Source organism: Apteryx mantelli, chromosome 2 (assembly GCF_036417845.1).
Source record: "Apteryx mantelli isolate bAptMan1 chromosome 2, bAptMan1.hap1, whole genome shotgun sequence".
Taxonomy (NCBI): domain Eukaryota; kingdom Metazoa; phylum Chordata; class Aves; order Apterygiformes; family Apterygidae; genus Apteryx; species Apteryx mantelli.
The window spans coordinates 93,517,122-93,543,334 of record NC_089979.1 but is presented as its reverse complement, the minus strand read 5'-3'; the positions used below and the strand labels follow the sequence as shown (position 1 = coordinate 93,543,334).

Here is a 26,213-nt window from a genome sequence, read left to right as displayed (position 1 = left end):
CTCTGAGAATAAGAAAGCATTATATTCAAAAAAGTGATGCAGTGTAGCAAGTTAGCACATAACTGACCAAAGTGGGATGGCAGAAATAAAGACCCCCTACTTTGGAGAGACACTGTTCCCCCCATACCTCACTCTGTTCCCTCACACCTCACTCTATGATGCAGTGAATGGACTGGTAAGGAGGATTACTGAGCTTGGTCAATGGATACTTTGATTTAAAGAATTCCAAATATGAGAGTATTCCTAGAAGGGACTCAGATCTTAGCCTAATTTTTCCTCTCATAATTTTTCTCTCATTTCCTTCTCCACTACACACTTTGCTTTGTAGACCACCACACACATGGTGCTGCATAATAATTAAATAAACTAATAGTACATTTGTTTTTGTTGTCCACAACAGCCCTTTGCCTCTTGAAGAAAGGCTTTCCAGGGAAGCATAAAAATATTGAGTAAGAGGTTTTTCTGTGGGACATAAAGAAACACAGGGACAAGCAACAATGGGTCTAAATTAACATTTTGCAAGAAACAACATACAGTACTGTGTACACTTAACTATTACTGCTGTTAGTTATCTAATTAATACATTAGGCATATTATGATGTGATATATACATAGCGGTGGAAAAAAGGACTTGATACACACTATCATCTATTTAACTTCATTGTGACCACCGAAGAAGAGAGAATAACACATCAGCAAAAATACATAGTTCCTCTCTCCTCCACAAACAAATCTGCTCTCTCTAGGTGCCTGTTTTTCCCATCAATATGCCTCTTGTTCTTGGCACATGCAACAGGTCTTAAAATGTATTCAGGGATCACTTTAATTACAGGCCTGCATTACATCTGAGATGGTCACATAAGTTTGTTCTGGTAGTTATTTCCATTAAAAAGCATTTTCAGCTTGGTTTGTTTACCTTTAGCAAGATAGTTCTGGCTTCTTCAAGGCTACCTTGAGCTTCTGTTCATCTACTTATTCTTCCCAAGGACAAAAATCACATCCATTACTTTGTAGCCCATAAAAACCATATTATTTTCCAGTGAAACAACTTCCCTAAGTAGAACACAATATAATGACAGTCTGAGGAAACAGTACTTCCTAAAAAGAAGCTGGATGCACATAACAGATATGATCTGAGGCTTCAGGAGCACTGTTGAAAAACCAAGTGGGAAAATATCTGGATCAAGATGTCCTCCAGCAACTTCTTCCCTTGAGAGCACTTCTTTTCCTTTTATTTAATTCTTGGATACATATGCCTTTGGATACAAAAATGAAGGTCCTATCATCAGGCTGACAATCTTTTGATCTCCTGTAGTACTGTTGCCACAAAACTTCTCCGAGCTAACAGTGTTATTACCTTTCTGTCTGCTCATATGGCACATATTCCACTGTCACTTGCAAAATAATGTAATCCAAATGACCTACTCTAAGCTTCATCTTTCTCAGGCAAATAATGAACTTTTAGGAACTCCGATTTTGTGCTCTGTGCATGAAGCACTCTGGATCCTCTACCTCACCCACTAGGAGAGCACTGTCCACATTTCAGTCTGGACTCAGAAACTTCTGTCGTCTGTCAGTTTTGGTTGGATTTGTCAAGACCTAATTCTCTTAGCCATCAGAGTATCTTGTCTGAGATGTTGCTCCATCTTCTTTACTCCATCCCATCAGGTGTTTATACACATTGATAAGATCCCCTGGAGCCTTCTTGAAGCTAAACAATCCCACCTCTCGCAATCTCTTCTTGTAAGTCAGGTACTCCAGCTCCTTAATCATCGTAGTGACTCTTCACTGGACTTGCTCCAGTGTGTCCATGTCTTTCTTGTACTGAGAAGCCCAGAGTGGACCCAGCACTCCAGCTGTGGTCTCTGAAGTGTTAAGTAGAGGGGAAGAATCATCTCCTCAGGCAAAGCTCTTCCTAATGCAGTCCCAGGTGCTGTTGGCCTTCTTTGCCACAAGGGCGCATTGCTGGATCATGTTCCATTTGTTGTCCACTGGAACCCCTTTTCCTTTTCCAAAAAGCTGCTTTACAGCCCAAGAGCCCACAACCTGTACTGGCGCATTTGGTTATTCCTCCCCAGGGGCAGGACTTTGCATTTCCCTTTGTTGGCCTATTCCTCCAGCCTGCTGAGGTCCCTCTGAATGGCAGCACAACCCTCTGGTGTAACAGCCACTCCTCTCAGTTTTGTATCATCAACAAACTTGCTGAGGGTGCACTCTGTCCCATCATCCAGGTCATTAATAAAGATGTTAGACCTTGTTGGCCCCAGTATCCATCCCTCAGGTACACAACTAGTGACTGGCCTCCAGCTGGACTTCATGCTGCTGACTAAAACTCTTGGAGCCCAGCAGTTCATACAGTTTTCAGTCCATCTCACTGTCCACTCATTTAGTCTGTACTTCATGAGTTTGTCAGTGAGGATGTTAGGGTAGACAGTGTTGAAAGCCTTGCTCATGTCAAGATGAACAGTATTGGCTGCCCTCCCCTCATTCACCAAGCTAGTTGTTTCATCATAGAAGGCTACGAGGTTGCTCAGACGTGATTTCCCATTCATTAAACCATGCTGACTACTCCTAATCACCTTCTTGTCCTTACTAGGTTTGGCAATAGTTTCCAAGATTATTTACTCAATTGCTTTCCCAGGTGAGGCTGTTCACCCTGTAGTTACCTGGATCCTTCTTCTTGCCCTTCTGGAAGATAGGATTGACATTTGCTTTCTTCCAGTCCTCAGGAACCTTCCCTGATCACCATGACCTTCCAAAGGTAATCAAGAGTGCTCTCACAATAGCACTGGCCAGCTTCTTCAGCCCTCTTGGATGTTTCCCATCAGGTCACATGGACTTGTGTATGTCCAATCGATTTAAAAGTTCCCTAACGTGATCCTCCTCTACCAAGGGTAAGTATTCATTGCTCCGGACTTCCCCACTGATCTCAGGGGCCTGGGATTCTTGAAGGCAAATATTACCAGTAAAAAACAAGACAAAGAAGACGTTGAGTACATTGGCCTTTTCAATGTGCCACATCACCAGATCCCCTGCCCCACTCAGCAATGGATTCACATTTTCCCTAGTCTTCCTTTTGCTGCTGAAACATCTGTAGAAGCCCCTGTTGTTGGCCTTCATGTCCCTTGCCATATTCAACTCCAGATGGGCTTCTGCTTTCCTAACCCCATCCCTGCATACTCAGTGTCTCTATAATCCTGCCAGATCACCTGACCCTGTCTCCACTTGTTGCATGCTTTATTTTACTGTAAGTTTAGTCAGGAGAAGCATCACCAGAAATGATTCAGAGGCCACACTGACTTCTGTTCTGAAACAGTTTTGCAACAAACCCCATTTACAAGCAATTCAGAATATGATCATAACATAGCTAGTGCTTATAAGAAACTTTGAAGCATGTCTTGGAGCAATATTTTTTTCACACAAAAGTCATTAACTTACTCATTAGCAGGCAACACAAAATTAAAATTATTTCCAAGTGGGTTCTGTTCTCCTTGAATTGGGGAATGTATATTACTTGTAAGAAGGCAAATAGGTATAAAATGTGATGGGCAATAGCCATGCAATGTAATGCCCTCCTGATTTTTAGATGTCATTGGCCACCAAAAAAGTGCAGAGAAGCCAGAGCTTCTCTGAAGTCAGAGGCTACGTTCAACTTTCCAAATAAGCAGTGTCAAACATCCTACTATGTATGGAACAGAAGGATTTTGCAGTGCTGAGAAAGACATGCCACTAACAGGACTGGGAGTTAATGCTACCTGAGCAGTTAAAAGTTACTATTTAAGAAACTGATCACAGCAATAAGTGAATTCAGTAGCAGCAGTGGAGAAAGACCTGGAGTCATAAGAACTTGGAGATTCCCAAGGATATTCAGTGTAACGAAGAGAAGACTGGGATGCATGGAGACAGCTGTGACACAACAAACAGCCTAGGAACTAGGGTTAACAGGAGAATGACATGGCCTCAGGATCATGGTTTGGCACCATGTCTCCGAGAGGTTCTGCAGTGCAAAAGCATGCTGTTCCAATGGAAAGGATGTTGTACAACTGAGGTAAGGAAGATAATTCATTTTTACAAGTAAATTCTTCCATTCTGTATATATTTACATAGCAACATCAAGCAAGTTTTGAAAAAGGCTAGATCACATCTACTTAGAGGTGTCTTTTTTTTTTTTTAAACTGGATCTCTGGTTAGGGTAAGCTTCTAGGGGGAATGTGATGACAAACAGCTGAAGCTATAGAAGCATTTACTATCCAGCAAACAGTTATGCTATAAACTGTAAAACCCTGGCATTTTCTTGCAGCCTCCAGCATGTGTGTCACTTGAGTGCTAAATGGAATGAACTGGCCAGAGCTTCTTATTGCCAATATTGTACCTCCAATACTGAAGATGAAGATGTAGGTGTGAGAGAGAGAGTTTCTCTTGATTGTGGAGGTCACTCATTCATGGAACAAGGGAGTAAGAAGAAAACATGAAGAAAAGGATGTCCTTTGTACATCTGATGTCAAGCTACATAAATTAGTAGTTGGAGGTCTGGAATTATTTTTAAGTCGCTTCTGGAAATACATGGTTTTAAGTTTTGTTTCTTTTTCTTTTATTCCTTCAGAGTGCTTTTCAAACTAAAGATTCCAGCATTTAGAAAATGTCTGCACTATCAAAAGGAATGCTACTCCTGTGGTATTTCTGGCCTAAAAAGACTAAAACACTTGTCCTCATGAGTTTTTATTTTGCAAAAAAGTAGCATATCTTTTCAAGCATGTGCACTCTAGCAGAACAGATATTTAAAACACAGCTTATTAAAGCCTTAATTTAAAAAAAGAAAGCACTTTCTGGATTCAGTGGTTTTTTGCACCCCACCATCCAAATGCAATTGGTAAAGTCTAGCTAGAGTAAGCTTAGATAAAATTAAAAGGATGACATATTTAAAAGATAAAGCTCACCCTCCAATAAGGAGATATGCAGGCGCAAAGGATTTGGACCTGGATCCTCCCTTTTTAATGGAGAAATTATGTCCAGTAACAGAGGCTTGCTAGACAGAAAAACTCTTGGAGATCCCCTTTTCTGGTGTGGAATGCAAGTTCTTGGAGAGCTGAGATAAGACTCTCCTACCCACAGTGCGTGCTTGGGCCCATTATAAGAGCTCAGAAGACACTGATATGGGCAGAACAAAACAGAATCTTTAGCTGGTATAGAACAGCTTTACATGTGATGGAACATGCTCTGTATGGGTGCTGTGAAAGTATGGAACAGCTTGATGCACCATTTGTACACTGGTAGGCATGCCTGGTGTATACGGCAAATACTTAATTTCACCCATAAGAAATCCAAAGCACCAAAGGAAAGTGACTTACTCAGTTGGATAGAATCCATCATAGTCCAAATTACTGACTACATTTCTTTTTTTTAAACCCATGGTAATTGTGTGGGTTGGTCAACTGGGACAAGATTGTTTGGTGACCTAGAAATACTTGTGATAAATAGACATTCTCTTCTAAATATACAACATTAATTAAATCCTTTGAAATGGGCAGCTAGATCTCATCAAATATATTACACAATTGGTCTTTCTAGCCAAGGTACACTGCTCAAATTTGCAAAGTTCCTGCATGGGTTTGGTCAAATGTGATAAACCACTATTAAAAAAAAAAAGAAAAACAATTCACTGCTCACTCACAAAAGGAAAGGGGAAGAAAGCACAGTGAAAGGGACGAGCAGCCTCCAAAGAGAGTGTTTGATTTGGAAATTAACATGTTAGGGTAAGAAACAAATAAGTAATTTCTTTGGAACCTTTTGAATACCCTAGATGTAAATATGGCAGTCGATAACAGATTATACAAAGAGGAATAAAAGAATTGTTTTAGCAGAAAAAAAAAGAATATTTGGAACTCAGACTCCCTTTCTTATTTATCTCAGTTGAGTGAATCTCTTGGAGCCCATACAGGGATAGTAGAAAAGAGGATACAGCTTTAAACTCTTTGCTCGCAAGTTAAGTCCTTGGAATACCTATGCATCTTTTCAAACATGTGACAACTTGCCTTCTACTACAACAGGGATCCAAATCCAAGCTTATCAAGTAGTCTGAATTAAAAAACAGCACCCCAATATCCTGCCCCCTGCAACCTCATGCACATCCAGGATCAGGATTCTCCCCCTCTTATCCCCATGCTCCCAAATGTGACTGGGAAAGCTCCCAAAATAAAGTTTCTTCTGTGAATTCTGCCAAGAACATTAAAATATGGGATTTAAACTATGTTATGATGCATGAAAAACAAAATTAGAATGACTACATAAAGAGCAGGAGAGAACGCCTGCCAATTTTAGCCAAAAGACTGTAGATCGGTTAGGATTTCAGCCCTTCCCCAAACCAGCTCTGTAGGACTGCCCTAACTGTACACCTTCAGCTTCAGGAGGGAAACATGGTGGCATTGCCTGTCTCCTGGCATCTCTGAAGAGCTGATCCCTACTACTGCTCCATTTCAGTGAGTCTGGTAGTAGAATCCATGCATATTGCCACAATGCTTACCATGATAACCATTCTGGACCACTCATTAACATTTCAGGAAACTCACGGTGGAAGATTTCTCTATGTGTTTTCTTCTCTTCTCCATGAAGGTGGAAGGAAAGACAGTAAGTCTGATTGTTCTAGGACAGGTGGAAGAAAGGAGAGGAAAGAACAAATCTGAACAACCCCTTCTTTGACTTTCCACCTCTAATTGTCTGACTGAAATTTGTACCTTTTCCTTGGCTTTGGAAATCTCCCCTCCTACATTTCAGCTTTTGTTCCCCCCACCTCCCCAGGATATTGTAAGTTTACCTATTAATTTGTCAGGAAACAGCATCTCCCATTGGGCTTGATCAATAGAGATCTGGTAAGTTATCATCTTTTTTATATTTTTACTGACCCCTTTTTGGAAGATCCTTTGAACAAAGAGGGATAAGATCTGGAAGACTAGAATTAGGAAGATATTACATGCTTTCTGCACACTAAAGCTTGTGATTGGTGCCATTTCAGATAGAAGCACGACTGGTGGGCTCACAACATTAAATGAGACCTCAGATTTCATGGGTGGAACCTGCATCTGTAATTAAGAAGAGATCTACTCTCCTCATGGTCCAAACAGGACCAAGCTTTCAGAAGAGACCTGTCTTGGGGATAAGCTGAAGTCAGTTTCAGGCTAGATTAACGATTACCTGATGGGAGTCCAGTAGACTCACAAGGGGCTCAAGCCAAAATCTAGTCTACAAGGGACACTAAAAGGGGCTCGGACCTTCCCTTTCCCATGTTCCATTATTGAAAGGGCAGCTTGCAGCTGAAATCCGCATTTGGGTCTATGTTCACCTGCATGGCAGCTGAGCCAGAAGAACATAAAAAGGAGATATGGCTTTTCACAACACAGCAGGTCCTTCAAACACAGTTTAGTAGCAAATGCATGCAATGTTGAAATGATAAGTTCTACTTAGACCATGGAAACAACTGCTTACTGTAAGCATCCAGTGTTACCAGGAAGCCTTGAGAGAGGAAATGAAGACTGCCACTATATCCACCCCAACTGTTCTCCCCTTCAGAGGCCTCAGGAAAGGCCAGAAGGATCTCCTGCTGCCTGATAGAGTAGTTTAGCAAACTTGTTGTTTAATGTCCTGGAGAATTAGTGTTTAGAGGGTGTTGCAGTTAAAACTAATCCATTTAGAAAAGTGGCCAACAGTACAAATTTACTAACTCCAGTTTGTTCTACAGGTGTTATCAACAACTTCAGTTATACATACAGATGATGCCAACTGATCCCAACTGATTTTCTACAGTAAATTAGCTATATTTTGTATAGAAAGGCATTTTAACAACTGTGAAGTCAGGCTCAACTCTACACTAACAGCATGCACAACAGCTGGTAACAGCTTAAAGATGCCTCTGAAAGATACATAATGGCTTGTCCAATTTAACTCCAGTGCAGTTTGATGATATCCAAATGTTCAGTCTGTGAGAACAGGATATAGTGGCATCTAAGTTATCTTTGTGAAATACTGTGCTCCGTGCAGGTCAGCATTACTCTAATTGTGTTCCTACTTAGCAAATAATAGAATGGACCATTCCTATCACCACTTATGTCAGTGTGATTGTGCAAATAAAACATGCAAAGCATATACAGTAATTACTAGATAGAAACAAGTTTTTAAATGTATTAAACACACAAAGCATATACAGTAATTACTAGGTAGAAACAAGTTTTTAAATGTATTTATTTATCTGTTTACACTCATTGTTTTGGGTCATCATGAAAAGAAGTCCAGTCTAGCTACTTGTATGCATCACACAAGCTGATCAAAAGCCACTGACAGTCAACAATTCATAATTCCTTCTTTAAAATCAATGGGTCAGGAGTGCAAGGTTTATGTCAACAGCCTAATGACAGCCGTGTTCAGAGAGCCAAGGAAAGAGACAAATATTTACTTTCTGTAAACTGCTCCTGAGCATGTTATTTAGGGCAAGAAGTGCTGTTCAGCTTGGCTAATAATGAAACCCAGATGTAAATGAGAAACTTGTAAAACATTTTTTAGAGAGTATAAACATAATACAAACTGCAGAACCACATACATTTAAGCAATTCATTTTCTATGCAAGTCAAAAAAAAAAAAAAAAAAGGCATGCATTGGATTTGAGTGCCAAGAACCGAACAACAGTAATAACTGCCTAGATAGCCTGTCACCTGGAAGATTAAATACAACTTCTTCAAAAGGCTAGAGCAAATTGCTTGGAGGACAGAAAGCAGCCATGGGTAATCAAGGTCAGTCAGGATACATTATCAGGGGTAGCCCCAAAAGGCAATACCAGATAGAATAAAACAAACTAAATTTTTATGTACAGATAAATATATGCCTAACTGGCATTTGAACAGAGGAGACATGGTGAGATAATTTATTAAGACATCAACATATCTTTTAAAAAAAAACACAAACCCAAGCAGTAGAGGATATTGCATTTGCAAAATTTTCATGAACACATGAGAAAAACCTCAAAAGCTCTCCATAGTTCCAATAACACTGTATCTGGGGGACGAGGAAGGAAAGGAGGGAAGCATTTTATTCCTTGCCTTTTTGTGCACATGCTAGCTGTAGTGAAAGGGACTAAAATCTTCCCCCCCCAAAGCTAGTCAAAATTCAGAATTCTAACTCACAGTAATTGCTAAGATGCCAGAACTCCTGTTCATTTTCACTCCAAAATAAAACCCAGATATTGTTAAGAGTTTTGATGAAACAATGACCAAAACCTATAAAATTTCAGAAAATAAAATAGTATTTTAAAAATAGGAATCGGAATGTTTCAATTTTGCTTATATTTTGTCACAACATACAGCTAGATCTACTAATCAAAATTTATTTTAACAAAACATATGTCATTTTAGTCAAGAAGAGTTTTCAGATGGCATTGTGAATTAGTCACTCATGATTTTAAATATAAGGTTCTAAATATTCTCTTTTATTGTCTGTCCTATTTTAAAATGCAAGCAGCAGTCAAACATTCTGAGACTTAGAAATGAATGCACCACTTCTACTGAAACAGAAGTCTCAACATAATAAAAAATTCAATAAAAATCTAAAGTAAAACCCTGAAGTTCTCAAACAATTTCAAAAATTGCCAGCTGAATTTTTCTCTTACACTTTCCTTCCTCTCTTTCAGTTTCTTTCCTCTTCACCTATAGGAATCGTCCAGAAGTATATAATTTCCTCAAGAAGAGGAAGGCTTGGTCAAAACCCTTTTCTCAATAGGAAACTGATCAAAATTTTCCAATCAATCTTACTAATGTCTCTCACAAAGGCATGGCAGAACTGCAGCCCTCAGACAACAAGGCAGGGCCATTGCTGCCCAATCACACACCAGTAAGCAGATCCACTGGACCTCATTGAAGAGATTATCTGATGGGTGGAGGCCAAGATGACAAACTTTTCTCCTCTAAAAATCTCTGATTGCCATTGCTTTGTCTTCAGGTTAGTAGAAAATAAGTTATTCCTTTCCTATCCCTTGTTAGATAGTAATAATTTAATCCAGGAGGTTTTTTTCTGACATTATTTAACCAGCTCAAGTACATCTCAAGCTCTTTTTTTCCTCTTGCCTAAACACTGGCTGTATGGCAGAAGGGACCTACACCATTCATCTAAAAGCACTTTTGCTCATTCCCAGTTCCTCTTATATAGAATGGACCTTAGAGTTATAAATAATCATTCACTTTAATAAGGGCAGTAGAATAAGGACACACATCTGCTGGAAAAATGTGCAACATAAAACAGAATTTACACATCTTATTCTACCAGGTAATTTTAAGGTCTGTAGATTTTCTTTTTCCTTCCTTTCTTTGAGTACGATCTTCTTTTTTTTAAACACAGAGTACAGAGGACACATATTTACAAGCAGAGCATGTCTAATTCATTACTAAGAAATAAGGTTGAGCAGATCAGCTTGCAAAATGTTTCTTGACCCAGGAGTAGGCTGTGTCTTTCAGCCACAGATGCCTTTTGGTGAGAGAGAGGTCAGCCACAGAAAGACAGCATGGCAACGTTCAGTGGGCTGGAGAATCCTGGAAAGCAGTTGCCTTAAAGGAGACAGTGACAAAAAGGTCTTTGGATCAGGCATTAGTTTAGCAGCAAAAGGCCTGAAGACCAGAGAGTCAATTAATCCTCCTGTGTCTCCAAACATGAAACCCCATCTTAAATATCCAATTTATTTCTGTGCACTCTATTACTATAAGAAAGTGTGGGGAAAAAAAACAGAGGTTATTTGTGCAGTGGATAGACTAGAAGAGTCGAAGTATATGCCTCATTACTATTCAGCAGTTGCAGGGAGTGTTTATATTCTTCATCTTTTTGCGGTACCAGAAAGAAAGGAAGATTATTCCTGTTTCTAGCATTCAACACCTCATTATATGATTTCAGGGAAAGGAGACTTTTAGACCAAGCATCAGGAAAATATTGCTTATAATATAGTCCTGTGCTGAGGAATAGAAAGCATGAGATCCCTATTCTGTGAGGCAGTTAAAAATCAGACTAACACAATTTTAGTAAACATTTTGAAACAGGGACTTTTGCATTAACAGAAAAATGGTTATACCTGCTCAGATCAAAGACCCTGTCAGACTTCTGCCTCTAATGGTGACAGCAGCAAATGCCTAGGGAAGAATATTAGGCCAGGACAAACATGCAGTAACACTTTCCCAGAACAGCCTCCAAGTCTCCAGCAACCTAAGGAGACCTGCAAAATCCCACATGTAATGGGACTGAGGTTAGGAGTCATTCTAGCATTAACAAGATGCTGCATAGGAAGAAGCTGTCCCATATTAAGCTCAGAAGTCAGAGACTGAAGGGAGAGATTATCTTTCTGACTCCTGACTTCTGAGCTTACTTTCACAGGACAACCTATTTAAGGAACTGAAGCTTTGGGTAATAGAAACTGGCATAGACTCCTCAAAAAAGAAGCTGTGTGGCAAATCAATATTTGCTCTATTTATCCCTGTGACTACAGTAGTTAATAAGATCTTGCTTATTAATTTTTATGTGCCAAGTGTTTAGTTACACTGTCCAGTCCACATCATTCATCAGCTAGAAAAAATCATTTTCACCTGATGCAACGAATGTATCTCCATGGTGTATGCAATATATTGTATTTTTGTCACTATTCAGACATACATATAACATTTCCCTCTTTCTCATAGCTCAAAGAAAAACCCCAAAACATTTTCACCTGGTGTAACAAATGTATCTTCATGGTATATGCTAGATATTGCATTTCTGTCTCCAGTTTGTTTCCTTAATTAATTAACTATAATATAGTAGTACCTATTTGCCATCTGTACTTACAGCATATATTAGTAATTACTAAACTGTAGCTTTTTCTCCTGCTGAAATGACTAGTTAGAGCTTTGCCTATTAGATGTGCCATCTATTCCATGGCAGTATCAGTTGAAAGTGGAAAAATATCTGAGTAAGGTTAAAGACTTCACATTCAATATCTGCTTTCCCCTTGAATACATTTCTAATGCTCCTATCACTGTAGTTGTCTAGGTGTCATTTTACCTAGCAAATTCACAGTCCATTTTTGTCTGAGGGTAGTGCTAAACTCTTTCTAACATCAGTATCATTGCCTGTACTGGAAAACTAATATTTGAAGCATTTTCACTTTTCTCAAAATTGCATGTAAGCTTTTAAATCAGTGCTGTATCTCTTACATGAAATTTGAGGCTATACCTTCCAGAGATACAGAGCGATTTGGCTGTGTTACAAGAGCATGTGTCTGGTAACTACAGAAAGACCTTTCACCGAAAGGCCATAAAGGCTATGCTGGTAAAGCTAGGCATTTAATGTTAACTCAAGAGATCTGAAAATCACAATTTGCTCAGGCGCTTTTCAGGAGAAATCTCTGCACACAGAGAAAGCATCACATCTGTGTCTTTGCAGTCACACCACACTCGGCACATTCCTGATACTGCCACCATGACACATACCTGTATCCTAAATGCTTTCTGCTACCTTTCTCTGAATTTATACTTCCCAGAGCATTGAGTATTCTCCACTTCTGTGAAGTGCTTTCTGTTGATTGTTACACTCTGAAGCAACACTGAGAGAGTAGACATGCAGATATGCTGCCTTATATCTGGGGACCAACATATTTACTTTCCTTTTTCCAGAATGAATGGTAATTTAATTTCTTAACTTGCAGCAACTTCCCTAAATGAAACAAACAACAGCAAGTAGCAGAGGCAATGAAGAGCTGAAATGCAGAGTATCTTTCCATATTAGGAAAGCTTATTTTAAAATGAACTCTTACTCTCATTTTATAGAAGTGATTTGGAGAAATCTTACCTTCTATGATCTGAGCTGCTGAATCAACATGGATTGACAAGCCTAAGAGCGGTAGTAGCAAGTCCCAGGTCCACCAGGCATGCCTGGAGCAGGTGTACCAAAAAGTGGGGAAGGGAGGGAAGGAAAGAAAAAAGAATGAGACCAAAGAGTTTAATGCAGAAGCATAAGGGGGAAAAAAAGGAAGGAGAAAATTCAGAAGTGAGAGTTCTTACCATGAGAGCATTTTTTGAAAGTCAGTTGAAAGAATTCAAGTGGGGAAGAAGTTCAGTGAACATGAGTTATGTGCTTATGAAAATAAGAAGTTAATAAAAACTGGAGCCTGCTGTTTCTCCTCCAGCGTCCGGACACAAGTGGAACAAAGGCAGCTCTCAGGCTCCCTTTCGGTGACTCACTGCACTTCAGTGCTCCAGCACTGAAATCCGACTCCGCATAGACTTTCCTGTCAGACCACTGCCTAAAACTTCCTCCTTTATTTATCAAGGGACACCCCTTGCTGCCGTACATCATCCCAGTGCTGTCATTATCCAGTCTTGCTGAAACTACTGTGTGCCCTGATACATTGCAGCACAGCTTCTCCAACTTCCCCTTTCTCCCCTGCTTCCTACTCATCACCTCCACTCACTCACCCAATAAAACATGACCTCCACCATCTTCCCATCCAGCATTATATAGCTGATATTATGCATTTTCATATGGAATAGGACATATCTCTGGTCATTTTAACCAGACTTTAACATGAGCAAGTTTTTAAGACATAAGTAGGACAGAGCAGTGACAGTTAAAATGGCAACATATACTAGGTACTACCTTAGAGTTCTTTTGTTACCTACAGAGACATTTCTAACCACATCCTTTTTTATGACAAATTTCCTAAGTCTATTGGTAAATAGAAATCTATTTACAAAGATTTACATCCTTAATGTAACTTAAGAGTATGTAGCTGCCTCAGTGGCTATACATGCATGTCTGCTATAGAGATCCTGTAGTTAAGCATTTCTAATAGTTTCCATTGAAAGTGTTATTTCACCCCTCCCTCCTAACTTCATGAAAAGTCTTTTTTTTCCAAAAAATATAGTTCCTCATGGGCAATTCCTGCTCAAGTAAGAAGTTCTGAAAGAATAAGCTTGAGATTGATCAGACAATTTTTAAGTCGTAAGATTTTTAACAAAGAGAGCAATTGTCACTTTTTGACTGGAGCAGGAGGGAGCCTAAATATGGATTTGCTGAGCCTGGAAGACATTGCATGTAGAAAAGGACCTGTAGTTTTTTGATGTATTTGGCTGGTAGGTGCTGAAGATGGCTTAAGGATATTCAAAATAAAAAAAGCTGAGTTACCTGGAATGTGAGGGAACTAACACAGTAATGAAGGGAAAAACCCAAGCAATCAGCAGAACTAAGAAGAATTTCATTCTACAATGAGTAAAATGCTTGAGTTTTGGGTTTAACTTTTTTTTTTTTTTTTTTAATGAGGAAATTCACAGTTTAGGGTTCCAAAAGCAAGAATCTTGATTCTGCCCCAGACTCCCATTGTAGATTAGAAATGCCACCTAGTTCAGCTCTCTTCAGGTGTATTTTTGGTTGAGCCACATAACAGCAGTATTCACTACCCATTTTCTGTTTAGTGATAAGGAAGCAAGAGATCAAAGTATCTTTTAGTCAAGTTTCCCGTTATAAACAAACACTGCTTCATTTTCCCCAGAGGACCAAGGACCCCACTCATCCTGTTCCATAATACTATATCAGGGCTGAAAAAATGCTTCTTCATTCACCTTCTCCATACAGGACTGTCAGCTTTCTTTTCTCTCGTCCTAAAGTTTCTCTACTTTTATTGCCTGCAGCAGTCCTGCTAGTTAGGAACAGTGTTTGCAACATTTGTGCAATCCATATACCAGAAGTATTTATTTTATGCCTTTATCTAGGACACCAGATATCTGTTATGCCAGGAGAAAGACATTGTCTTTTAAGAGAACTTGTAAAATACATATATTTATAAGCCAGGCTCAATTTTCTGGTTCTTTCAGGTAGCCTTTAGCAATAGATAGCAAGAGCCATTATTAGTCCTGACAAACCATTTTTAACATTTCTTCTATTGTTTATAATTGGACAAGTTTTTCCTCTGACTTTAGAAAGCCTGTAGAAAAAAAGAAATAACATCTCTCCTTCCCCCATAGCAACTACACTGTCCATGCACATGAACTACATGAAATGCTACTTAGAAAGCCTTTAGTTTCTGCTGGATATTTTAAGGTGGATGTCTGGCCAATCCTGAATATTTTTAGAGCAACTGGATAATAGAAAGGAAAGCAAAGCATATTCTTGACCTCTGCATTCCATTAGACTTAAATGGATGGCAGTGGAGAAATCTCTAAATATAAACAGTTTATTATCCGCACTTCTGTATAGTGCCCTGAGATTTCTTGAATTTCTAGTGTTCATTTGCAGTATTCATACTCACAGAGTATTAACAGTCTCTCTATGTCTGCTAACTGTACCTTGCTCCCCACAAGGGCAGTGACATTTGTACACATCCACTCAGTTTTAACCTTACTGCACCTCTTCTATTTTAAACACAGCAGGACTCATTTGAACAAGGACGTAAGTGCTTTCCTTCAGTACTGTCTCCAGCTGTCTTCATCTCGGCTTTGAGTTTTCCTGCTAGTTAAAAATGTTCATTTTCCAGGGAGCAGTTTTGTTTACTTTTCTCAACTCTGTCAACTGATTGTTTTCCTTAACATTTGAAACAGCAGCATGCACTGCTGCTATTGCAGTTCTTACTCATTTGCTGAGTTAGTATGGCTGTGTGTTCTTCTGGTTTTGGTCATCTGTGTTAAACAGTATTTTCCACCTGACCTTGCAACACAAATTTCTTAGCTGCACACTTCCAGCCTATATACCAACACCATAAGAATACTCTTGTGCAAGCTCAGCATTAGAGAAGTAGTATGCACTAGGGCCTGGATGAGTTAGAAGAGAACAAAAAAACATGCTAGAAGAGAACAAAAGTGGTTTCTTTTGCCCGGATTTCTCCTGAGCATGCGTAAATGTCCGGCTCTCACAATATCCTGTAGCAAGGAGTTCCACAGCTCAGCTACGCCTGTCGCAAAGAACTTTCTGCTTGTTTGTTTTGAACTTGTGTCCCACTGATGTTGTTTGATGCCTCTTAGTTCTTGTATTGAATAGGGATTACCTGTTCACTGCCCCTTCTATTTTCTCAATGCTATCTGTGGTTTTAGTGGCCTCTTTTATATGCCCCTTTCATTTGTCTGATTTCTATACTGAGGGGTCTTAACTTGGTTGTTTCTTGTACTACAACCATTCCACACCTTCAATCATCTTTTTAGCCTTTCTCTTGAGTTTATTCTGTTCTAATACACCCCTTCTGGTCTTTGGGGGAGGTGGGAGAAGCATAACCACACATGATGCAAATAATCCCAAGATTATATAGTGACATAACAATGTTCTCTATATTTTTCCTGATAACAATTGACATACTTTCTTGACCACAAATGAGATGACGTTTTCATGGAACACTAATAAGCCCAATAATTTGCTCCTGAGTGGTAATTTTATGTATGGTTAGGATTTTTCCTCCCTCTCTCAATGTGTAAATACATTTATGATGAACGGTAGAGTTGAATTTCATCCACCATTTTATCTGCCAGTCATTTGCTCTTGGAAGATCCCTTTGCAATTCTTTACAGTCTGTCCTTGTCCTTATTAAAAAAAAAATCATACCATCATCAGACTTGGTCATATCACTTTGACTTTGAATATCATTGGATAGCTGCTGCCAAACAGTTATTTTCACAAAGGTTTGATAATACACTTTCATGATCATAACATATGTTTCAAGAATCTGCATTTTCTGTTTTTTCCTCCTTTAAACAAGGCACCTTTCAAGAAACTTTAAAAAAGTGTATAAATGCTGTTTCAATGCATCCTTATAAAGGAATAAGAGTGTGCATTTATGTAAGTAATTAAAGTTAGGCCTGTACTATACTCTACAGGAAGGTACAAATTAAGGTCAGAGGCCAAGAATTCTGGCATTTCCTAGCTGTTTAGTGTTTCATTTCATATAATTTGAATGTTTCTGTCTTCTCTGTCCCTCCCTCTCAGTATTATAAAAAGCACTGGAAAAAATGGAAAATCACATGTCTGGGGCTGGCTGGCAAAGGAAGCAAAGAGCAATCAGGGACCTGAAGCTTGTGATGGAAACCCTGGGAGAAAAGGCATCTCCCATCAGATGGTCTTTGGAAGGGAAAAGACCCAGTCTGTTGGGCACAGAAGTGGATATGAGCAGACTAGTGCAGAGGGTAGGTGAATATCACAATGAAAAGGGTACAAAAGGGAGAAAAAGACTGACTGGGTGAAAAGTCTGGGACAGAAATTTGGGAGTAGGTGGGGACAAAGCTAAGAAGAACAGGACTAAAAGCTGGTAAGAAAGCAGAAGAAGGACAAGCAAGTCTGGAAATGGGACCTCTCACTAGATGGCAATGAAAACAAGGATAAATATTTAGACTTGGGGAAAGGGAACTATATATTTCTCCTCTCCAAACCCTGACTCAGTCTTTCTCTAGGCAGCATGACTAGAAGGGGGAAAACACTGTGCCTCAAATGAGAAGGCTGTGGAACGGAAATGAGGGAGCCAAGGAGAACTGGACTACAGCTACAGACAGAAGAATATCTGAAAGGGATGTGGCAAAAAAGTCATTCACAGTGGGAAAGTAGAAGAGTATGCACCTGCTAGAACATTTTTGTTTTTCCTTCCCTTCCTCCAGCCAAAACTTCAAATAGAATCCAAAATTCCTGCATCCTGTCATTGCTTCTGCTATAAACAAGCATCTGTGAAACCCACTAGCAAAGCATATCTCACTCCCAGTGCAATACCCTAATAGTTCAAGTGGTATACGCTAAGAATCAAGATTTTTCAATACTTCTGATTGCCCACATGAGAGTCAGTATGCCCTATCAAATCTTAAGTTTCTGTTCTAAAACATAAGGACACTGGAACTGTTAACCAATTCTTTAACAGTTTGTAACAGGGTCACAAAAATTACCATTTCCAGAAGTGGCTGAACTCTTTCTGAAGTTTATAGTACTGGTATAGTATTATAATATAGACACAAAGTCAGAATGCAAAATGGTCTGTGTTCAGCAGTTGAACAAGCAATTGAAGTTATACAATACAGTCTGTGAGACAACTGTAGAAACAAGCAGAAATGGATGTTTTGCCTATAATCTAAACTCATTTGCATGCCTGCATTTATCCTATTGCTACATTAAATGAATTTATCATTAGCAACAGAATACAAATTTTTAAGGCATATTTTAAAAATATCAGTCTTAGTTATATTAAGGACATGCATTGCACTGAAAGGCTCTATTCAGACTAAATGTCAGACATTCCTTTCCTATGAATAAACCCACAAAGAATTATATGCAGCCATTTCACTGTCTGTCTTCATGTTCAGCTGAGGTGAAGAACCATTTTCCCCTACATGCACACAGGATCCACCACAGGGTCTAGGAAGTAAAACAAGTTTCACCAGGATGCCCCTGCCCTCTCTGAGCAAATTAGTTTTATTCAAATGTTTTCAATTCCTTTTTAAAATGGTTATAGAGCCTGACCCAAGGAGTAACCACACTGACTACTTTCTGCATTGCCTTAAGATAAACTTGTGAAAAGTATGATCTTTCACACAGGGACAAACATCCTGTCCCACTGGTTTATATGAAGGAAGTAGGTTTTTTTGCAAAAGTAATACCCTACCTTGTACGCCAATCACAAGGCAATGCAAACACCAAACCTTTAATCAGTATTAGGTTCCTGTCTCGAGTTTCTGCTTTCTAAATCATCCTGATAACATGGCCATAATTGATGAACCCCTTTCACTGATAAAAGGAGTACAAGATCTAGAACCGAGTAGCTGTTATTCCTTATGACACTATTGCACTGTTGTGCGGACATGCAGAAGAATGAGTACTCTGTTCTGCTGTGTACACTAAAAATATTCAAGGAGTGACATGCAACTGATATTCTGTAGATGTTGTAAAGATGCAATGACTGAATGTATAATGAAAGTAAAGACTTCAACATTATAAACAGGTGGTTACCTAGGCTAGTTAAATCTTCAGCTTAATAATTTAGATATTTTTGGCTATTTTATGTCACATCCCAGTGAAACTCCTCCTAACCATCTGCAGGTAATAGTTTCTGTAGCAATCCTCAGAGAAGTCAGTTGGAAGACAAGTGCAAGTACAAGGGAGGGCAGCCCTGGATGGTTTGGAGGCAGGAGTAGTTCTCTTCGCTGGCCCGCAGGAACAGTATTCAGCTGTGCAGGTAGGTTAACATGCAGTCAGTAAGAAGCAGCAACTCAGGTACCTCTGGATTTGCCTGGGTTTCACAGAAAGTCTTACTATTCGTTATCTCAGATGGATTTGCAGGACAGTAAAGCTTCTTTTTCTGGTTTGGCCACCAGAGGCACATGGGTTATAGCTGGCATCTGACTCCAGTGAGTGGCAACATTCATACCACAAGCTGGTGGCAAATAATCTAGTAAGTCCTCAGACTTCTGGTGAAACAAAGGACTTCCTCACTGTACTCTCGGCTATATACATTTATCTTCACTGAAGAGAACTCTGTGTACACACACAGATAGGTCAATGTTAGACACAGAACTGCTTATATCTGTCTCACCTGCTTCAGTTTGTATTTAATATTAAATGTTAGTGAGGAATATACCTTTTCGAATAATAAAGGCACTCATTTCTCTTTCCTTCTACTTAAATGATCCCAGAACACATTTGCTTTGAATTTAGGGCTTTTAAAGTCTTTAAAACAAAATCCTGGACATAAAATATGAAACTAAGATATAAAGTAAAACTCAGATCTATTCAGAACAAAGCCACGACAATATCAAGCTAGTAGAGATGGAAGAACACCATTTCTCTGCCTCAGGAAGCTTAACAGCGACAGCTCTCACTAGCTGTCAGTTATAGTCAGTGGAAAAATGTCAGGCAAGCAAGGCCACAGTATATGATGATCTCAACATGATGATTATATTTGCTAGCAGCCTGAGCATAATCGTATTTGTGCTGTTGCAGGTATATTTCTGATGAACATCAAAGTTTACTCCCAAAGTAACAAAATCATACACTTTGTAGGGAAGCGGCCATGCTTGCTAACACAGAGTAGCAGTGTCACAAACATCTTTGCAATAATTCTCTCTTCCCTCTCCACATCTCATGTAGCATATAGCTCAGCAACTATTATGTTACTTAGATAAAATGAAATCATTCAACTGTCTTAAAATTGGAAGATATTTTGTAATGATCAGGAGAACTAATTATATGCAGAAGCAGAAAAAGCAAAGACTTTTCAAATTGTCTTAGAAACAGCATATTAGCAAATTATAAGGGAAAAAGAAAATCCATACTGTTTTTCCTTCAGGTTGTTAAAGAGACAAGAATAGCTTTAACTTTCAAAGAAGTCACCATCCTAACAGCCTGCCTCTTTAAATTTAAGCACCAGTTTTTATGTCTTAAGTGGCACTTTTCAGTTTGATTTTTTTTTATTGTAATCAAGCCAACAGCCACTTATAAACAAAAGTGCATGCTTGTTAAAGCACGGTGTTCTTCTTTGTTACCAGTGTAATCTGGGTCTTTTTTCCCACTGGATCATTTTTCTAATCCACTCAGAATGAACTTACCTCAGAGAAAACACATTATTTCCTTTCCTATATATTCACATTATTTCCTTTTAAACAGTAGCCAGGGTACGATAATGAAGCAAGAAGCCTGAAGAGGCTGCAAGTCTTATCTACGGCCACCAGAGACACTGAACACTTCACAGGAGAATCAGGCCAGCCACATGCTGGCTCTGGCTCTCTACCACTCTCCGACTGCAAGGAACAAGTGGGTGGTTTCTAGAGCAGCTTCAGATGGCAGCTATGCAGGCTAGACTATCCCTCCCTAAAGGCAGCATGAGAACAGAAATGGCAAGCACACAAAAGGGAGCACCATGGATGGAACAGGGACATGGTTATTTAAGAAGCCAGAGATCACAGCAAGAATACCTATGTGAGGGACGACACCTGTCTTGACGCAAGAGTTAGGAAAAACACACAATTCTAACTGCAAGGGAAGCAAGCAGTTCTGGGGAGCTGCCATCAGGAGCGTAGCCCAGAGCCAGGTGCTGTGAGCTGAATGCACCTCTCCAGGGGGCAGGCAGTCTTCTTGAGGGCTTTTTTCTTTTTTTTTTCCTCTGCATGAACTGCAAAGTAGAAACAGGGATAAGGACTTAGCGGGGCTGCACAGTCAGGAACAGAAACCAAGGCTTAGCATGAGTGAAGTTTGCAGACTTGCTCAGGAGCAGGACTGTAGTCCACAGACATGGTGACAAGACAAAACTAGCCGGATCTCTTACTACACAAGATGAATAACATCTTCGGGTTCCAGTCCTAGCTGGGCAGGTCTGTTAAGCCTCAGGTGACTGGGCATCTAGTTGCAGGCAGTTACTAGCCCACAGGCAGCTTCTAGGGCTGACTGTTATAGAATATGTCTCCAAATTCACTGAGGAAAATGAACGTCTTCTATGTCAGTTTGTTACTACTTGGAGGCATTATAAACCTTTTTGTGTAAGAATTAGAGCGAAAAGAATGAGCAAGAGCAAATATTACAGGGGTTTTCACTAGGAAAACAAAGCTTTGTACAGCTATAGGTATCTGACACAAGTAAGATGATAGGCATAGTGGCCTCAATTTTAGTTGCTAGTCATTAAATACATGACTTAAGTCACAAGAACTGACTGGTTTTGGAATAATTTCTATTTCTTGGTTCAAGGAAAATACTGAGAAAAGAAAATTAAAATATAAAAATCAAATTTATGATTTCATAATCTAGGATCAAGATCAGTTTTAGAGAGATTCTGTCAAACATACCCAAATTTGGGTAAATGTGTATCTCTGAAAAGCTTCTGACAGCATCAGGAACAGAAGTAATACCAATTTTTCTTTTTTTTTTTTGAGATCATCGTCTATGAAAGAACTTTAAGAAGAGGGACACTACATGAATGCCTTAGTCTGGCACCACATTTTAGCAGATAAATGCATCCTTCACTCTTCTCCAAGTATGTCTGTTTCTCCTTCAGCAATGTATTTTTTGGAAATATTTTCCAACTGACAGGCTGCTTTCATGCAATTTTGTGAACTGCCCTCCCTCTCTTCACCAAATACAGTCAATTCTGCTATTCACAGTGCTTGTCTTCACAATACCAATTGTGATTTTTTTCTTCTTCTGAGCAATTTCTGGATGTTCCGGATGAGGCAGAACAGCTTAAAAGTGAAACTCACCCAGAGGTAATGTAACCTGCTATTTATGGGAGTGGGGAAAAGAAGAAGAGCTAGGCATTCTAGCACCACTAAAAGGAAACAAACAATACCAATAGGACAGAAAGTGTGTCTGGGTTGCTGTGACTGTTACAAGATAGCAACCACCCAGTTATAAGATAAAAATAAACACATTACAAATGGATTTGACTCTCAGTCCAAAATTTAAAATACAGTTAGTTGTGCATCTTAAAAATAAGATCAAGGCAAGGTAAGCTTTGACCAACAACAGGACTCACAAGGTTTAAATCTGACTTTTTTTATTCTTTTTATTTTAAGAGGAGTTGTTAATCACACAAACATAAGCAATAATGCTTTGCAAAAAGCTATTTGAAAGGAAAAAGAACCTACTATCTTCCTCTGTCCCCTCCATAATCCAACCAAATACATGTCTTCTGACACACCAGCAAAGAAGGTTCAGCATTGCTAGAATTCACACAGATGACAGTGCTTATAGCTAGAAGTAATCTTTTAGTAAATCAACCAGTATTTTCAGAAAAAAAAGTAGACATGTCATTTGTGTGCCTAAAACCTCCTCTAATGTCTGCTGATTAGACTATTAGAAGGTATCAGCTCTACCTCCAGAACATGAGGCCTTTGTCCTCAAACCACCGTGGCTACAATCCTGCCAGTTACCTAGACAGCTCATGTTATTTCCTCTTTTCAAGCACAGGCCCCAGAACCAGCCTTGGTAACCACATCAATGCTCCTGAGGCCATCCTCAGTAGTGGCTTCACTGTTCAGAGTGTTTTGTCCACATTGCAGACCAGTAGGAGCCCCCAGATCTCCTATCTACAGCCATGCTGCAGCACCTATCTGATATGCCTTGAGGGCATCATGGCTAGGCATTTGCTCAAGCATAACTCATCTATGCCAGATATGGCCTGTAACTCCACTACAGAGCCCTATGTAAAAGGTCAGATTGCTGCAACTCCCATTCCATTCTAATGTTGATACACCAGCAACACAATGATAACCACAAGGTAGGAAAGGATACAGAAAGAAAGCAGGGAGCACAGAAACTTGACTATATCCATGTACAGTGCTTTGTATAATTCCTCCCAGGGATGAATAACCCCACGAACAGTACAGGTTGGGGGCAGACCTGCTCAAAAGCAGCTCTGCAGAAGAGGACCGGGGAGTCCTGGTGGAGAACAAGCTGACCACGAGCCAGCGATGTGCCCTTATGGCAGAGAAGGCCAATGGTATCCCAGGCTGCGTTAGGAAGACCATTGCCAGCAGGTTGAGGGAGGTGATCCTCCCCCTCTACTCAGCCCTGGTGAGGTCACACCTGGAGTACTGTGTCCAGTTCTGGACTCCCCAATACCAGAGAGACATGGAGTGAGTCCAGCAAAGGGCTTCTAAGATTAAGAAGGGACTGGAGCATCTCTCATATGAGGAAAGGCAGAGAGAGCTGGCACTCTTCAGCCTGGAGAAGACAAGACTGAGGGGGGATCTTATCGATGTGTATCTGAAGGAAGGGTGTAAAGAGGACTGGGCCAGACTCTTTTCTGTGGTGCCCAGTGACAGGACAAGAGGCAACAGACACAAACTGAAACATGGGAAGTTCTGTCTGAACATAAGGAAAAACTTCTTTACTGTGAGGGGGTAACAGAGCACTGGAGCAGGTTGGCCAGAGAGGCTGTTGAGTCTCCATCCTTGGAGATATTCAAAAGCTGTCTGGACGGGTTCTGGGCAATGTGTTCTAGGTGACCTTGCTTGATCAGGGGGGTTGGACTAGATGATCTCTAAACGTCCCTTCCAACTTCAACCGTTCCGTGATTCTGTGTGTGCATCACTTCTGAGGGTCTCTGTGGGTAGGAAATAGCCTACAAGTTGTCATTATCATCTTCAAACACAACATAAAAGGTCATCTTCATCTGCTAGCTCTTGCCACAACAAAATGTGATTGTCCAAATGCTTAGTCATAGAATGAGAAGAAATTACCAGTGACCAAAGGAGTTCAGTGCTTTAATGAGGTATATTAGGTAGTCCTTGAATACATATTCAGATACATAAGAGTACATCTCTTTCTCTCATTGTCCTCAGATAGATCCAGAGTATATTTCCTGATATCCTGCAGATTTGCTTCCTGTATCTTCTAACCGAACACCTCACATCCTACACTCCCTGCTTCCCACCACACCTTCTGTCTGTTTTGCTATGCAAGTGTCAGCAGATGCTGCAGCTGCTCAGAGCAGTATGCATGTATGGTAGGGCCCATGTACATTCACAACAGACACAGAGTTCAGTTCTGCTGCCTTCATTTCAGTAGGAGCAGAGGGAGGATCTCACTCCTACACAAGCTGTGAAAACTGCTATGGAGGTAGGAAATTCCTATCTTTGACAACTCTACCCTCTGTCCATTTTAGTTGACGTGAACTATCAGAGTTTGAATTGTGTTACCTGTCCATCAGGCTTCAACTCTTGTTGTTGCTCTTAGTAAATCAGGTTTACTGTTCATTCTCTTTTTTTCTTTTGCTGCTGAGATACAATGAGCTTTAACTTGTTCATTGGTTAAAAACAAACAACTGTAAAGGCTTCGCTTACAGTTTGGTGCTACAGATTCTTTCTGAAGATGCACTGCTTGCTTCCTAAAAACATTCAAAAATTACATAGAGTTAGTGCCAGAATTAAGGCCACCCCATCACCCTCTATTTGGCTTTTTATGCCTATTTATGATGACCTTTAGCTGCAAAATCCTATACTGCTATTTCCTTCCTTATTCAATACATAAATTAGGCAGTCCTCCCTCATTGAGCCTCTGTTTTATCCTTGCGTGACATACAGTCTTGCATTAACTGAACACTGTTCAGACTCTATACTGAATATTCTGTCATCATATCTCAGTACATCACAAACCAGCAGAAGAGTGAGAAGTTAGTACCTCCTGGGGTGCCGAGTCCCACTCCCCTTACCCCTCCATCACCACCTCTCCTGCTTCTGTTTTTCTTCCAGCTCCCAGTCACTGCCTGTCTCTCCATGTTCTTACAGAGACCCTTGTTCTCATCTCTTGTTCTCCGATCTTTCAAAACAGATGACTCCCTCCTCAATATAGCCTGGCCTCAGAAGAGAAGTCATTAGGAGCTTACTCCCTCTGCTCTCAATGCTGATGCAGTCCTGGCATCTACTTTGAGTATTGTGCTAAGAACAGACAGACACTTCCGATATTTCAGCCTTTCAGCTTCACCAAGAATGTGCAAATGTTGGTTTTGAAAGACTTAAAGCTTGGATAACTGAGTAAGATTTTCCTGGTCTCTTATTTTAAGTTTTCCATATAACCCTGCCTAAAGCAGACAACCTGTGCAGCAAATTGTAGTAGTTAATTAGTCAAAGCTTAGAAAAATAGAAGGCACATAAGGGTGGGAGCTAATATGGGGAATGCTGAACACCTCAACAAGCAGTTCTCCTAGGCATATACACAGCACATTCCTAAAGCCTCCTAGAAACCTAGTCAGCTCTCAGACGGAAAAAAAAAATCCATTATCCAGTGTTTCCTTTTTATCAGTTTTAAATTAACACACTTTAAGTTTCCACTTGTGCTTGTGTTACAGGGCTGAAAGAACAGAACACATGAAACAAGGCCAAGATACAGAGTTATACCTGCCACTGTGGGACCCTACCGTGCTACCCTATCTGCTACTGTGGTACAAGTTAGGAGCTGGTATATTGACACTGTTAGCCACTTCTCAAGACCTCAAACATTAATTCCTTATCTATAACATATTTCAAGAAAAGCTAACTTTTTAAAAATGCCTTCCAGACAAACCAGCTGACTACACTTCTATTTTTACCATCCTTGAGACATATGTGTAGACCTTTCTTTTGGGCTTCAGGGTTTTTTTTTTTGTAACTGCCCTGCTCAGCTGGAGCAGCCACAGACCTCAGACCTTCCAGTGCAAATGTGTAAGTCCACTTCTTTGACGTACTGTTTCTGCAATAACACCAACAAAAAGAAAAGAAAAACCCTCAAAGTGTATGCTT

General features: G+C 39.9%; 1 protein-coding gene across 7 annotated transcripts in view; it reads right to left on the bottom strand.

Annotated features, from left to right (window-relative positions):
• The window catches only part of COL15A1 (collagen type XV alpha 1 chain), a 180,355-nt gene extending 167,059 nt beyond the window's left edge, over positions 1-13,296 (bottom strand). For all 7 annotated transcript variants that reach the window (XM_067291066.1, XM_067291064.1, XM_067291065.1 and 4 more), the window contains exons 1-2: positions 13,056-13,296; positions 12,844-12,926 (exon numbers count right to left, since the gene is read on the bottom strand). In XM_067291066.1, the coding sequence (XP_067147167.1) occupies positions 12,844-12,926; positions 13,056-13,066 (94 nt within the window). In that variant the 5' untranslated portion in view covers positions 13,067-13,296. The remainder of the gene's footprint in view (positions 1-12,843; positions 12,927-13,055) is intronic.
• Between the last annotated feature and the right edge of the window lie 12,917 nt (positions 13,297-26,213).